The following is a 17209-nucleotide window of genomic DNA, read 5'->3' as shown; positions in this document are numbered from 1 at the left end:
TGTGACGGACGACATAGGAGAAGCAATGTCGAGCGCAGTGTCGCTCTCCTCGGCATTAGCGGTGGCGCCGTCGACTGATGGCTCGACCTCCGCGCCACGACTCATTCGCTTCTTCACTCTGATTCTGGAGCTTCGGATGCTCAGCGTGCTGTCCCTCTCCTGCAGGGCACGGTCTCTATCAACAACGTCTTTAGGTAGAGCCTTTGGCATGCTCTTCAAGTCTTCCGCCGAGACTTGACTGGCTGGTCCAGCATACTCTGCGTCGAGCTCCTGCTGCTGTTGAAAGTCTCGCATACTCCAACTCATCCGATGAGCCCTTGCCCCGAAGGGCAAATTACCGGAGCTCACGCTACGCACACTTGGAGCGCGGGAGACGGGACGACTGGCTGGCCGGCTGCCGGAAGGAATCGGGGTGGCTGAAGGTTGAGGCAAAGTTGTCGTCGAGATATTGATCGGGATGTCAAAAGTGGACGGATTGACTTCGTTTACGAAAATTTCATCTTCGTCCTCGATTTTGGGGTTGCGGCGAATGGAACGGACAGTAAAGCCGACCTTTTCAGGATCTGCCTCCGGGTCGAATGACGGTCGGGTTTTGGCCAGCTTCTTGGCCAGCTTCTCTTGCTTTTTGCGTTCCTTCTTCACTTTGCGAGATTCGCCGGGAAGGTCCTTGACGGATTTGTCCAGGTGGTTGAAGTACTTCTCGCGGATGCCCGCCCACTTTTTCGGCCGGAAGTCGTCGCCTTCCTGGTTTCGGGTGAGGGACATGTAGGAGCTGACGGATCCGACGACGATGGCGATCATTGTGAGGATGGTAAGTATGCCCTGCACGACAATTATGATTATGCCCAGTGCCGTCGTGGCAATACGTGGCAAATTGAACTCCACGTCAAATGCAGCGGAAAGACCGACAGTAATAACCTTGCTGAAGCTCAACGCATAAACAACCAGAAGATTCAGTCGCTGGCCTTCAAATGGTCGCATCCAGATGATGAAGCCCGCCGCAACGATTTCAATGACAAGAAGACCAAAGACCTGAGCTCGAGCGAATCCGGACGCACCGCCATAGAAGATGGCACGGAGAAATTCGTAGCACAGCCAGAATGCAAAGAACCACCAGCGTGTACGGCGAAATCGAGCGGCGAGCCAGCCGAATTTGCGAGTGTAGTCTTCGTCGTCATGTATGCTGTTCACTGTGGTATGTACGAGAGCAGGTCCTGTGCTGAGACGCTTCCAGAAGCGCGGCTTGGCGGCTGACTCGTCCATGTTTGAGTTGCCATCATGCGCGACGGCGTCGCCACGGCTGGGCTGAAGCGGTGCGTCTTTGAAACCAAACCAAGGAATCTTGCCCAGAAGCGTCTTACGCTCGAATTGTGGACGAGATTCAAAATCCACGGTATGTCTCCGATACCAGTATGCGTAACTAGCGACGCCCAGCATGCCGGCGAAGAAAACGATAAAGACGATCCCGGCGATGGCCTTGACGCCACTCGACGACTCGTACGAGAACTGGAAGATGCTGAGGAACAACATCGCGAAGAACGCAATGTAGCAAATGCGCAGTGTGATGACAGCAGTGAAGCCGAGCCAGTGGTCCCGAAAGAATTGAAGTCTGTCTTGCTTGATTTTCTTATAGCGGACCAGACCTTCCAGTGACCACTTGAAGGCAATTACAGCGGCAATCAATATCACCAACAGAATGATGAACCAGAGGAAACCAGTCATGAAAGCATTGCTCGCCCGAATGCCTTCTTGTCCGAGAGTGCCGGCGAACCCGGAGAAGTTTCCAGGCAGAGGCAGTCCTTCAGGCACCGGGTCTCCGTACCAATGGTAGCCCTGTTCTGCAGTGCCGAGAGTCGACCCACCAGACATTGGTGCCTGGCGGGCTTCCAGCGTTCGCTGCACGATATCGCGTTTGGTGACGATGCCGGAGTCGCGGTCGAAGATCTTGGATGCAATATCGCCCACCATTGGATGATTCGATCCCCAAGTCACCACTCTCTTGTACAGCAGACTCGTGTCGAATCCACCTCCAACATCCGTATTGTCTCCACCAGTCTGGGCAGCTCCCACATGCGATGTATTGCCAATGTTGTTGCCAATCAACTTGTTAATGCTGTCCTGCATGGTCGAACTGTAGATCATGCCACCACTCCACGCAAAGTTGCTCCACCATGCCACCAAGACGGACGGCCAGTTGACAGAAAGAGCGCCGGTGAAGAAGATATGATGCCAGACTGCGAAGACCACTCCGACGGACAGCGAGTGAGCGTAGTGAAGTCTCATCGTCGGGACGGCCGTTCCGTAGATTGCCGTAGCGAAAGATGCAATCATTGCAACGAATGTGAAGATGCCGAGAACCGACCCGACCGCAGCGGGATGACTGAAGGAGTTGCCGTTTGTGACAACGGCTGTATAGCATGCGATTTGTTGACGGGTAGTGTTGGAGAAGATGCGAAGAATGGCCTCGCCTTCAAAGTCGGGAATCGAGAGAGCGATGGGAGGAATTCCAGCGACGTCTTCCTGCGATACTGGAATGATTCCACTTGCTTCGATCGGTACGGTGCCGTTCATCGGACACAGGCTGGGATTGAGATCAGCATGGCAGGTACTAGAGTGCTTCGACAACATACCTTGCAATATTCGCATTACACGGATCAAAGACGAGATCGAATCGATTCTCGCCATACGCAAAGACTCCAATGTACAGCATAACCACATCGCTCTTCACGCCAGTCTCTCCCGCAAGATGGAAGAGCACCGTCATGTTGTCCTTGTAGTACGACGCATCGAACCGAGTGACGTTGATGGTGCTTCCTCCCATGCAGTCACCAAAATCTGCCGTGTAGAGCGATGGGCGGCGATTGTCTGCCAGCAGCACAGGGCCATCCTCGCCGGTGTATTGAACGTATCTGTTTCCGTCTTTATCTGTCGACACTGGGCTTGTTTGCGCAAGCGATGATCGGAGGCATGCTAGAAAGGTGAAGAAGACCAGCAAGGCCATTCGTGTCCGTGTGATCATGATGTGCGCGATCTGTGTTGCGAAGTTCTTTCTGACTTGGCTAGCTCTTTCTGAAGTGGCCCTCGGTTTCGCTCATATGCGTTCGATGTAGAAACGATTGGGGAAGAGTGTCGAGTAAGCACCGCGTGTGCTCAGAGAAAGGTCGGAAGCTCAGACCGCAGCCCTTCCAATTGGACCTCGAAGGATCGTGGTCATCACAGGCCGCGTGGAAGCTCGCATCGAGTTGGTGGAGTGGTGGATTCGTTCACGGTGAATGAAGGGCGTGGTCACGAGAGTGATGAGAGGTGTAGAGAGCGAATGTTTGTTAGAGGTGAAGGATCCCGTCATTCGGAAGGAAGTGTCGTTTGTAAGCCAAGCAGTAACGATTGAGTGAAGTCTTGGGCTCCCGTGTAGATGAGGTGCAGATTGCTGGCGTCAACGGTGAATGTTCGCCGATGGAGCTCCACTTCTTTGTCCCGTTCAGCTTTAGTCTCAGGCGCTCAGACCACCTCGCTTAACGGGCCTATTAGCTGCAAGCAGCTGGCCCTACTGTAGGTAGTCTAAGGGTCCAGACGCGCTTTTTTCGTAATAGAGCGCAGTATTAGTATGTAAACACTACTAACATACAGTGTAGCATTAATAACGGCTAGTAGCGACGACAGCGACACTAGGTATAATATTCAAATTTCGGATACTATAACTTTGTACAACTAGACTTGCTAAACAACCTCCTGCTATCTATTTGTCTATACCTCCTTAGTAGCGACCTCTAATAGAGCTCGCGTACCTCGCATCTTAACGACGCGTTTATATAGTAGGACGCGAGCTCTATTAGAGGTCGCAGTTAGCGACTAATACTAACAAAACTATATCTACTAGAACTATACGCGCTCCCTCTGCAAAGTTATAGTCCCCGATTCTCTAATAGCTCCCCTAAAGGCCTGCTGTAGATAACTAAAGGTCGCTAATCCCCGATCTTGCGCTAGCGATATCTCGAGCAGCTTTAGTGCTAGCAGTACCGGACAAGATAAGAACAGTATAGGGACGTCGGTCGTCGAGGAAAATCGATCGTAAGAGTAGTCTCCTAGTATAGATATCGAGCGTATAGCTGCCCTGCTCGACTAGTTTAATAGGTGCCTAGGCGACGACGATAGTAGTAATAGCGGGCTTTCGGACGTACCTAGTAACTTTAACGATATAGGAGGGCTTTAGGGTAGTCTACAAGCATCCGTTAAGGCGTCTAAGGAAGATTTGTCTATATAGAAGGTCCTAGGTAGAGGGGATATAAGGATCTATTTCGCCAAGCGACGCGAATAGGTAGCTAAGATAACCGCCGCTCTATTGCGTATACTAGTAGAGGTTAACAACACAGGCATAGAGAAGGTCGTACTTTAGGCGCTACATAATGCATAATAGCAAAACACTAACCCGGAAGCCGTGCGTTCTACCTAGCTTAATCCGGTAGGCGCTAACGGCAAGCTAACCCTCGAGATACCTAAAGACATAGTTAGCAGTCTATTTATGCTATCGCGCCGGCGGGCGTTTCTTTAGGTACGCAATACAATTAACTAGGCGATCGACGAGCCTGTCCCTATCGATAGCGGGCTACCTATAACTACCGCTTAGCAGATGCATTTAGTTTAGTAGGCAGTGCGACTCCTCCTTCCCTACTACGCTCGCCCGCTATAGGTCCGGGCACTCTACTAGCTGCTGTTTAACAACCGAGATCTTATCTAGATCGCTACTACGTCTGTAGGCAAGAGCCTCGTCTTCTAGGTGTAGCCTATTATCTGTAACAAGATGTCGATCCTAATCTTGCCCTTAAACTAGATTAGCAGGGAACAGTTTAAAAGGATCGAAGGTATAGGAGGCAAGCTAGTTGCACTAACACATAATACGAAGGCTAGTACTACGGCGGACAACTAGAAACTGACGGCCGAACAGACTGCACCTTCACGCGGTGGCCGTCGTAAGTACCTTCCTCGGAAGGGAAACCAAGACAGTCTGGAAGAAACCTCCTCGAAAACCTCTCGAAATCCGCCCGAAATCCTTCTCGAAATCCGCCTCGAAATACAAGCTACAGAACAACGGCACGATTCGTACGAACAGCCCTCTACGTTACGAACGAGAAGAAGCAGTCCACTCTATCCTATACGCGCACCTCCTCGAAATCCGAATCGAAATCGCATGTCCCTAGAGACGTCGTCGCCCTCGAAAGGAAGCATACATACACTTTAAAGAGCTAGAACTCGGTGGAATCTACAACTCTACAATTAACCTACGTTGTCGTAGATAGAACTACTACTACGATACCACAAAGGCATATTAAGGACAAGAGAAGGCAGCGAGTTGGACAGCTGCTTTTTGCGCCTTTGCGCTGCATCGCCTTGCGCTGCATTGCCTTGCGCTGCATCTCTTTCGAATTCGCAGCGTATATACGAAGCGGAAGGATCCGCTGAAAATTCTGCAAAAGCTTGGCGCGAAAATTCTGCAGCCTTGGGCTGCAACACTCGTTTGATTTCCTTTGTCTTGCGCTGTTTTAAAGTCCTTCGGCAGATTCTGCTTGTAGGTCCTGCCTTAGGCACGGGGTTTCCCCTAAGGTTAAAGAATACCGAAAGAATTTAATTGTAAATAGATCTACTGCCTTGCCTCTAGGGCAAGGCCGTCCTACATAGTCTTGGACTCCGAAAGGACGTAAATGGAACAAACAAACAAACAAACAAACAAACAACTAGAAACTCCTGTATTCTAGCAGGTGCACCTACTTAATATTGTCTCTAGAGATAGCTATATAGTCCTAGTTCCGGAAGCTTATAATAAGAACCGACATGCGGAAAAGGCTAGGAATACTCGTCTACGATAAGTTTTATCTCGTCTACTAGTAGGGCATTAAGGGAGGAGGATTCCGGAAATAGTATACCTAGCTAAAGAACCTCCGGACTATACTTCACAAGTAGGTGAAGTTTTACGGCTGCTCTGCAATACTTAATGCGTCTACTCTGCTCAAATGTTAGGAGGCGGCCGGGTTCGACCTGGACACTTAGCTTATTTGCGATCCGATCGATCGGCTAGAGATATCGATGCGGTATTGTGCTATTCCGGACGGGATGCTAACGAACTAGCAGGCGCTTTAGTATCTGCTCGTAGACCTAGTCGGCCCGGACGGCGTTACTAGACCTTAGAGCGTAGAGAAGACGGTCGTCTTTATTAATAGCTATGCCGGCATCTATGCTGCTGCTGCTAGTCTCCGGGCCTATATCTAAGTAAGGTATCCTAGTTAGCTAAGTTCGGACGAAGTATACCAGCTTGTAAGGACTTACTATAGCAGGACCGTAAGGAGGACTTAGGCAAATGTTATCCGAGAGTTCTAGAAGCCCAACTCCCGCATCCGCATCCTTCTAGCTACTAAGGCGCTTAGCCTAGGGGTTAACTTACCTAATATTAAACGTATTATGCAGTACCGACTAGCTATAAACGGCACTATGCGTACTATTATCTAGCGTGCTAGCCGCGTAGTCCGAGATAGTCGAAAATAGGGAGCTAGTTCGTTTACGTTCCTATATAATCTGTAAATGCTTAGTAATTGGGTTGTGCAAAGGCCGCTAGACTCTTAGGTCCCTATAAGATAGCAGAGCTAAGTAGACGACGATACCGTAACGCCTACGAGCTCTAACGCTAACATAGATTGCCTGTTAGACGCTAGTTTAGATGTCGATAAGCCTCTTTAGGTTAGCTAATCAAAGAAAAAGAAGGGTAAACTAACAAATTAGCAGAAGCGCGACAAGATAGATAGATATGTCTAGAAGTTTGTTAACGCTTGTCCGCTAAGCAGTACGTCCTTTCTACCGTCTTGTCGCCGCGTTGCGGCACTTAAGTTGTTTTCCGAGGTACCTAGGCCGGTAGTAGGACGTGTCTATTACGATATCTGCTCGCCGGCGTCCGCTCTGCCTTCGGATTATATGCTCGAATAGGCAACTAATCTAGGTACTTGTACGGCAGCAAGCATTACCCGGCTATACCTTAAGTCGATCCGCGATAGTCTAATTAAATAGGAGTCCGGAGCCGCTTAGTTATACTATAGCAACGCTATCTTTCCGGGAGTTCCTGGGTCTCTACTGCCTTCGTATATAGTTAACTACCTCGCTAAAGTGTACGGTGTGGAGGACGCGCTACCTAATTTTAGCTATAGCCGGATCTAGGGACTCTGTGTAGGTGTCGACTTCGTAGTCTCTTCTAAGTTGTGCGACATGCTAGCACTGCAGTTGTCGACCCTACGTAAGGTCGTAGAGTCTATTAAAGCCTAGCGGCTATAGGAGCTTACGACTAAGCGCGAGGGTCGGGAGAGGGAGCGCTAGGAGGAGCGCTAGCGCTAGCGGCTCCGACGAGAAGAGGCCTCTTCTAGTCGAGAACGGGATTGTTTCGCAGCCTCTTAGGAAGTAAGGTCTGCTAGTGCTCCGGACCCTCGTATTGTCGCCTTTACTACTAGTAGTGCTCGTTCGGTCCTTGCTTGTATACCCTCCCCGGTATCGCCTACCTCCTTAGTCGTTACTAGTTCTAAGCGCCGCCGAGGGAAGGCGAAAGCTCCTCCTCTGCCTACTCCCGGCCTATCTGCTAGCGCCTAGCCTCTACCTCCTACGGTAGTTCCTAGCCCTACGGCGGTAGGCTCTCGGAAGGGCAAGAGCGCGGCTTCTAGTCCTATTGTCGCCCGAGCCTCGCTAGTGCGTAGATTCGGCATAGAATTAGATCCTAATCGTCGAGGCTCTCGTGCGCCTACTCCTGTTTCTCTAGCATCCTCCGAAGTAGCCTAGTCGCCTATAACTACGGAAACATCTTAAGGTAGGAAGCGGGTCGTAAACGGGGTTTATTAGCGGCATCGACTTAGGTAGATTAATAGTTATGTAGATAAGCTAAATAGAGAGAAGAGGTAGTCGGCGCTAGGTGGTTTGTTTTGCTAAGAATGCTAAGTTATAAGTGTATTTTTAGCTACTAGGCTCTTAGTTAACATTAGTTAACACTGTCGTTAACCTTATCTTAAGCTAAGTTAATATTAATATCTTATAATATAGATTAATAACAGTTAGCTTCTAGTTCTCGCCGTATGCGTAGTCCTCGTCTACCTGCCCCCTAGTCGCTATCTAATTCGCCCGAGGGCTCGCCGCTACCTACGACTAAAGCTAGCTAGCAGACGAAACCTAAGCCGACTAGGAGGAAGAGAGGGAACAACTAGCATAGCGACTCGAAGTCCGCTCGCGAGAAAGTAGACTTCATACTACAGACTATTCGCGGGCAGCACCTGTCGTTCGAGGACTTCCTAACGCTTTATGTAATAACTAAGAAAGAATAGAACATACCTAACTAGGGCGAGCGGGCGGCTACTAGGGCGGCAAAGTTAGTATGGATTCTGTAGGAGGATAAAGTAGTAGAGTGTATTGCACTATATATGTCTAATAGTAAGTAGCTAAGTACTGCGAGTCTAGCGAAAGAGCTCGAGGATCTAAAGGGACGGAAGGTAAGCAATATTAGCACGTATAGGTTCTATTGCTAAGTCTATATAGGAATTCGGGTCTTAGGATAGAAAACTGCCCGCAGAAGAACTAGATTACAGAGACGCGGTAGCAGCTATAGGTTAGTACGTCCTATCTATTTAGGCTCTCGTAAAGGAGCTCTTAGGCTTGCCGGCAACTTAGGATCTCTCTAAGTTAATGCTCCGCTGCATTAGTCTTATTTCTAGTATGCTTCTGCGCATAAGACATCCTCGATCCGGGAACTAGTTCGCTATGCAGTTAGGAGTATACCTACAGAGTTAAGGTGTTAAACGTCGCGTTCTTGCGGTCCTAGCTAGACTAGGTATATGCGGATACCCGAAGAGTATATACTGTTACAACCGGATGCTCTACGACCTAGCTGCCGGTCGTATTAAGGCATTCGGCCGGTCTAACCTTACCTATAGTATATTCGACAACCTAGACTACTTTGCCCGCGTCGGCTAGTATAGCTTCGGTAGGCGGGACGTCCTAAAACATGTTACTACCGCAAAATAGTTTAAGAGCATCGAGGTGCTATGCTTAGGCCTAAAGAAAGAACTATTCCGAGAGGACAGGCCGCTTTAGCTACAAGATATCCTAGATAGCCCGGGCAACCGGCACGACGCTTAGTAGAAGGTAATCTTACTCTACTTAATCGTAAGCGCTATAGTAAGGGTATATCTAGCCGACGTTGTATAGGCATTCGGTGTCGAATCTAACAATTCTGTTTTAAAAAAGAAACCGAAGAAGAAGAAGAATGTTAGCTAGGACCCTAGTATTAGTAGAGATACCGCTACCGGTAGCGAAGCTAACCCTAACAGCATCGACTAGACTAAAGTAAAGGGCTTCCCTTAATTCCCGGCTTTTAATCGTATAGTAAAGTAGAAAACTATTAGTACTACTATAAATCTAATCTACGAACAAGAGGGTACGACCGAAGGCACTTATAACGTTATAGAGAATATACTAAAGGAGCAACTTAAGCTTAGGGAATTGTACGAACAGGCCGTTAAAGGATAGAACGCGGACTGGATCTGCCGCCCTAGTGATTTCGACTGCTACGAACGCCCTCCTACTACTTAGACCTAGCCCTCTACTAGGCAGACCTAAGTGTCCGCTCCTCTAAATTAGTCGCCTGTAGCTAATAACCATCGTCCCGGCACACAAATTCAGCCCCCCTCCTCGCAATATTAGCCGCCTACCTTGCAAAGCTGCCCTCCTAGCTCACAATATCAGCCGCCTACCTCGCAAAGCTGCCCTCCTAGCTCGCAATATTAGCCGCCTACCTTGCAGAGTTAGCCTCCTAGCTTATAGTACTAGCCGCCTACCTTATAGAGTTAGCCTCCTAGCTTATAATACTAGCCGCCTACCTCGTAGAACCGCCTTCCTACGCTACGGAATCCGCCTCCTACTAGTCGAGACTAGCCCCCTAGTACTCGAAATCGACTACCTATAGACGGAGAACGTGCTAAGGACGACGTTCTGCATGTTCGACGGCTGGTCGAGGACTTTATAGGTAGTGCGTATAACCCCTCTAGGTATATTCTACTAATGTACGGCAATCAGCTCTCTATAAGCAACATGCGGATATAGCTAAAGGAGTCCCGGGAGAATAAGGACGATTTTAACCGCATGTAATAGGTACTGCTATTGCCTAGGCTCTTCTTCCTTAAGATGTGTCTAATATAGGCAATCGAGAACAATTTTAACAGCAGAGAGGGCTGCTAGGCTAAATCGTTACTCTTAGTATACCGGGAGATAATAGAGCGGAAGATATGTCTATTATTTCACGCGCCGCATAGCTACCTAGAACGACTAACACTCGACAGCTTTAATACAAGGGTACTAGCATTCGTATACAAAGAAATCGACCCGGTAGTTCCTAAGAGGCATATTATATCCAACTACATCTAGGCGCTATTAGCCGACGGCTTTATAGGTCTAGTCGGAAAGGTGTACGAGAAGGTGTTCTCGCTATCTACTCGTCGCCTAGAACCCGATACTATTAAAGCTGACACCTAGAAGGCAAAGAATTCGTACTCTTCGAAGAAGCAGTAGGGGAAGAAGGCAAAGGCGACTAAAAAGGCAGCTACCCGGATCGATAGAAACGAAGAGCGGAGAAACTATGTCCGATTCCTGTATATTATCGAGACGTATTATATACTTAGCCGGGCTGTTAAATATGCGGACATTAGCCTGCTACGTCGAGTCGTTAACCGCTGTATCCTAATCTTCTATATACGCAGCTACAAGAATTACGCTTTTATTATACTATAGATAAAATAGCTAACTAATTCTAAGGCGTTAGATCCGGTGCTACAAAGAGCGATACTAGCGAATAGGTTCGTAAACATAGCGGGTGCCGAGGATAGTTAGTTCGAGATTAACCGGGCAAACGAGTTCCTTAATCGATACCTAAAGACTCTTATTAGTAGCCGCCGTAATAGGACATTCGACGTCGAAAATTAACTAGAAGAGGCAACCCTCTTAGCAACGCATACTAGCTATCTGCGAGAGGTTATAGAGGCTAGCTTTAGGGAGTCTACAAACACAAAGCACACGTCCCCAAAATTAGTTAAAGAGGTGCATGCCGTTGCAGCGGCATACTAGGACAAGACGTTAAAGACTAAAGAAGTCGATCCGGATCCTAACGTAGTAGCCCAGTTTTACGCTATAGACCTGTATGCTATAGGTGTTAAGAACCTAGTAACTCTAGTTAAGAATGTTAGCCGTCTAGAACGCTTTAATAAGAATATAGTAGTTAAAGGATAACAGATTATACAGGCCGACCAGCCCTTATTGTCTATTAGCATAGAGCTTCCGGACCTAAGGACGGACCCTTACTTACAATAAGCGGTAGCGACCGACCTAACACCTAGACTTATTATGTTATCCTAGGATCCGATAGACGGATACGAATTAGAGCTTTTATAACAAGGCGAGGTAGAGTAATGTTAGTTACTTCGCTAGTCGCTACGTGCTACACGGGAGCAAACCGGGCGTAGTAGGGCGCTGTTATGCGCCTGCTATCGTCAGCTGATTTACCGAAATTCACGGGCATTAATTGTGTTAACTATATAGGTGCCTCCTAGTATATCTACCGCCCTATCGACATTATTACTCGGAACTCTTCTATCTACTAACAACATCTCGACTCTACTTTATTATCTACTTCCTTATCTACTCTCTTGTCTACTTTATCTACTAATTAACTATCTCTTCTATTACCTACCTTCGCGAACGTACGCGAACTCGAATACTAGCTTACTATAAGCACTCCTACGAGCGGCAGAAACCTCTCGGGTCTCTAGCGACTAGCCGACTTTGGCGAAGCCCTACTAGGCACTAATTAAGACTAGTATAACGCGGCATGCATCTAGATATAGGCGAACTAGTTTAGCTAGCTAAAAATACGGATATTAGAGCTTAAGGTAATAGCGTTTATCGTTAAGCTTTATAGCGTCCTTACATAGGAGGATAGTGCTATACTAGATCTACTTAAGAGATTTATACCTAGGTTACACGCTTCTAGCAGACCGCACACCGAACTTATGCTTCTCCTCGACAGCCGAGCCGACTAGGCGAAGCTTATTCCCCGGGACAAGATCGCTACGCGTATGCGCGGCCGTAACGATTTCTACCTATATGCAAGTACTACTTCGCTTTCTGCGATCCTAGCTAGCTTTATAGTAGGTGCCGAGCGCATAGGCGAGCTAGAGGAGAAGGATAGTTAACGCGGCTGCGACTAATGCAGTCTATACGATAACTAGAAAGGCTTTGTTAAAGGCTGCTATATATTCCCGGCGCCGGATAGTTTGTCCAAGCTCTAGTCGGGCGCGTGTACTAACTGCCTACTAGACGGCAATAAGAAGGGATGTAGCATTAGCAGAAGGAAGTTATCGCGAGTTTACGACAGGCTAGCATCTAAAAACACGGCTAATACGTCGACTAGACGGCGCAACGATCCGCTATTAGCATTACTTAGACGCGTCCTGGCCGAAGTTAACATTGCAGATATCTTCGACAAAGATAGTGTCCCAGATGCTATTAGCTATCCTACTTCGAACGACTCTATCCTACGAGAAGACTACATAGTAGGTACACTTAACATTCCTTTCGTCTTTAGCTAGTACGATACTACGGAGGCTTACGTCGGTCGGATAGAAAGCATAGCGGCTAAGACTGCAGAAGCATGTCGGACTGCTATTAGGAATGCCGCTATAGCTCGAGACTAAACTAAGATAGCCGCGGCCGAGGAGAGACAGGTGTCCTTATCCGGATCTAAAGACTCTGTACTAGTGTTTAGCATGCCGAAGGCTAAGGTCTAAGAGCGTAAGCAGTATAGGAGCACGAGATTAGAGCGACTAACTTAAGGCAGGAGGGTTCCTATCGACGAGGACTGTTCTAGGCGCCGCTCGGATCGAAAGAATTTGCCTAGCAGCTTTAGAGAAATAAACGTCGAAGATAAAGACGATCTAGTCGTCCCTTCGGCCCGGAAATCCGGAAGGAAGAAACTAGCACTTACCGACCTGTTTAGCAGCCCCGAGCCGGAGACTACGCTAGCGAAGAAGTAAGCTTTAATAATAAGCAACATCTTTAGTAGCTTGCTAAGCAGTCGCAATAAGAGTCGCATAGTAACCCAGCCTTCCTAGCCTCGCGCCTCGCAGCCGCCTAGGCGGAGGGTCTACAAGCCGCGACAAATTTCAGACGAGGAGATAGTCGACGCCGGAGGGGACCGAGACGTTACTATAGAGTCCGTACCTATAGGTACTATAAGGCCTAGTAGGAGCAACAAAGTAGACAAGAGTGATCGCCGCCGTAAGCGGTAGTTAGATAGCTACACTAAGACACTAGAGCTTGCTTAATTTATAGCGCCTGCACTGCTATTTTAGATTCGCGTTTTGCTTTATTACCTACGTAGCTGCTATGCTGCCGTCCTGTCGTTAGGATAGCCCTATAGGACTAGCGACCGCTTCTTAGCATTTGTTTAGCGCATTGCGCCTTGGATTTTACGAACGGTAGTCGCTCTAACACGACATGCTAATTAGCAATAGACTACAAGCCCGTTATTAAAGGTCTGTTCGCACCTGTCGTTAGGATGGCCCTATAGGTCGATAGCAAGTTGCTAGATACATTCTTCGAATTAAACCTTAGTATCCCTATTAGCTATCGCCTTATATTACTTAGGTGTTGCGTAAACCTAGTAGTGTTATAAACAGGAGCGCAGCTTCTTTATCCGTATTATACTTATCATCCGAGCTGCTATAACGCCGGAGTCTAGGACTTATATTATGCCTACGCTAAAGTAGGCGGGCCTAGTACATATACACGGACTAAGGAGTCTAATATAGCCTCGAGGCTCGTAAACATAAGAGGAGCTATAAGACGAGGTCTGAACCGTAGACCGGAATGAATCTTAGATCCGGCTATACCGCACACCTTATAATTCCTAGTACTACTAGAATAGCTAAAGTTACTACTAAGTCCTTACTACCGGAGCGAGGCTAATAAGCTATATAACCGACTTTACGGCTAAGATCTTATTGCTGAAATAAGCCTAGTAAACTATGTAACCTAACCGCGACGATAAGTAATATCGTGCTCCCTAAACACCTATGTGCAAGGCGCGACAGCAAACCTATTATGCGCTGTTATACGCGTAGGAGGGGCCGCGTAGTAAATTCACGAGCTAGCTAATGCACTAACTAGCCGACTCGAAAGCGGTAATTATGCTAGCTGCATAGAGGGCAACCTGCGTATATCTACAGCCCTACTAACCTCGTTTCTTAATCTTCTTTCTCTATCCTTTATTAACCTCCTTCCCCTTCTGCCTTCCTTACATTATCTACTACATTATCTATTACACTATCTATTATACTATCCGCTATACTATCCGCTATCGTCCGCTTGCGTCGAGCAGGCTACTATTCGTAACTACGCTGCCTTATTAGAAGTAGCTATTGTAAGCTTATAACTTCCTAATATTTACCGCGATTTACAATCTAAAGACTAACGAGACTATAGCACTACCGAAATGTCTAAGACTCTAGGAAAACGCGCGAAGATTATCCGCGATAGTCTCGAGCGCCTAGCGAGCTAGGGTAATGCGCTATCTGGAACAGACTAGGAGGAGTACGAGGCTGTTATAAGGTAGCTGTAGAAGCATTAGTTCGGCTGTAAGCAAGTCGAGTATACGAAGGAGAGTATCGCGGAGTTTATTAGAAAGCTTTACTAGGCTCTATTATAGGAGGATAGAGCGGCGGTACAAAAATGTAGAGAGTTTATCCTGTCGACTTATGTAAATAGTCGCCCTTATAGCGAACTAGAGTCTATCCTGGATTCTTTAGTAAGCTAGGCGAGGCTTATTAGCCCGCAGGAAATTAAGGACCGCCTGCGTAGCGACATAAACGTTAACCTATAGGGAAGCGCTACGAAGCTTAGCGCCATCCTAGCTAGCTTTATAAAGGGTACAAATAAAATAGGCGAGCTAGACGATAAGGTAGGTTAACGTAGCTGCAACTAATGCGGACTATCTTCAGACGCGAAAGGCCTGGTTAACGGCTGCTTTACGTTTCCCGCGCTAGACGGCAAATCTCTCCTCTTCGGCGGCGCTTATACGAACTGCCTGCTTAATAGTAGTTACTACTTATACAGCATTAGTATAGTCCCGGTAAAGAAGCGCGTGTCGCGTGCGAGCAAAGGTAGCAAGCGAGAAGAAACTTAGCCGTTGTTATTACTAAACAGAGTTACCTAGCAGGTGCGCATTGGCGAGATCTTCGACGATAGTGCTAGTATCCTAGACTCCGTTACCTATCCTACCTTAGACGACTCTATCCGGGTAACTAACCGCATAGTAGGTATGCTAAGCGTTCCCTTTACCTTTAGCCGGAACGACGATACTGCTGCATACGTTAGACGGATTAAGAGCGTATTAAAGGATGGAGTAGAGGAGTGTCGGTCGACACTACGTAATTAAGAGCTCCGGAACTTATCTGAGTCTAATGCTAGAGATGCTTAGTCGATAGGATCGGGCATTTCGAGGCTAAGAATAAAGACTGCAAGTCTGAAGAAGAAGATACCTCGGAGGACAACTAGTAGGATAGAGGAGGAGCTAGAGGAACTAAGGAGGGAGCCTAAAGACTTCGCGCGTAATTAGCGCCGTATTACCCGCTCGCAGAGCACTACCTAGTAGCCCTAGGCGGACGAGATAGAGGTAGACGATTAGCTAGTAAGCCGCCGACGTCGTCGCCGCTCTAAGAAGACTTCCCAACTCTCGCTAGAGTTTGTACAGGAGGACTTAGATAAGGATCTCGAGGGGATCCAGACGTCTAGCCGTCCCCCCTTTAAGGACGGCAGGATAGTTAGTTCGAAGGTAGATAAGACACCTAGCAAGAAGAAGAAGGGTAGTGTTTTCTCGGACATAAACTTAGGCTTAGGTTTTAGCCCGGATCCTAGCGCAGAACCGGAACCCCGGACTAGAGCGATAGGGATGTTCGATAGGTTCCGTAGCCGCAGCAGCCGCTTAGTTGCGCTATTAAGTGTAGTAAAGCCTCGTACGGCGGAGGTACTAGCTCGTCGAGTATACAAGCCTCGGGATTAGGATACGCGTATAAAGGATCTCGGTAAGGACAACACGACCTAGGACCTTACTAATACGTCTACTAAGGCAGGAAAGCAGAAGCGCCGCGAGTCTAGCTAGGGCGGTCGCTACCGCGACCGCTAAGAAACGGAGCGATAGGTGCGGATAATAGGAGGGCACTACGGAGCATGCGGATGTTTTAACTTGGATTTTAGTACTTTTATTGCATTTACTAGCATCGCGCTGCGACTTTAGTAGAGCAGCATCGAACTTAGCCCGTCGTTAGGATAGCCCTACGGGTAGAGCGATTGCTAAGCGAGCATTGGATTTTACGCATTGCGACTCCTATATAAGATAGGAGTAGAGACGAGACATAACGCGCACGGCAGTGGACTGCAAGTCCTAACATCGCTATCTAATTCTACCTGTCGATAGGATAGCCCTATAGGTTAAAAGCATACTTACAGTTAAGTCCTTTTTAATACAACCCTAGTGCCTTTATAACCCGAACCGTCTTATTTACTAGTGCTCTAGCAAACGTAAGGCTCCCTTTTATTAAACATTGCTATATAACAATAGAGTTCGCCGTAAGATTATAGAACACGCGAGGCGATTGCTATTCTTATAGCACTTTAGCATAACTATTTATTAGATAAAGGCCGGCAACGTAGATAAGTCGACAGCTACGTACGAATAGTAATTAGCAGCTAACAGAATTCACCAACGAGATGCTAATGTTACGCTACGTAGCTAGGCGACCGAATAGCATACAAAACAACCCTATAAGAGCCCCTAAGACTTCTCTCGAACACTAACATTAACAACTATTAAGCGAGACTAGTAAGCATGCCTTAGCTGCCTAGGCAAACATCCGAACTATACTAACATTCGCCAGATACTATATGCTTCTCTTTAGACGACTAGTTAGTCTATCGTGGTGTTAACCGCTACCCGAAGTAAGGTCTGCGAAAGTTGCGCACCTTCCGGAACTACTTAGAAGAAGAGCGCTAGGCGTAGCGGTAGGACGAGCGTATAGCGTAAGAACAAAACTTCGAATCTATATACGATCTTCTAGTACGGCGCCTATCCGACAACCGCGATCAGTCG

The 17209-nt window shown here is 47.7% G+C and overlaps 1 protein-coding gene across 1 annotated transcript; it reads right to left on the bottom strand.

The window, feature by feature from the left end:
* Positions 1 to 276: 276 nt before the first annotated feature.
* MYCGRDRAFT_58581 (uncharacterized protein) lies at positions 277 to 3393 on the bottom strand (the record flags this gene model as incomplete). Its single annotated transcript, XM_003851981.1, has 4 exons — positions 277 to 507; positions 643 to 1896; positions 1996 to 2581; positions 2631 to 3393. Coding segments are annotated over 4 exons (2460 nt in total), but the record flags the coding sequence as incomplete, so codon positions are not given.
* Between the last annotated feature and the right edge of the window lie 13816 nt (positions 3394 to 17209).

The sequence above is a fragment of the Zymoseptoria tritici genome, chromosome 5 (assembly GCF_000219625.1).
Source record: "Zymoseptoria tritici IPO323 chromosome 5, whole genome shotgun sequence".
Taxonomy (NCBI): domain Eukaryota; kingdom Fungi; phylum Ascomycota; class Dothideomycetes; order Mycosphaerellales; family Mycosphaerellaceae; genus Zymoseptoria; species Zymoseptoria tritici.
Note: the sequence above shows the minus strand (reverse complement) of the source record. Positions and strands in the feature narration are given on the sequence as shown.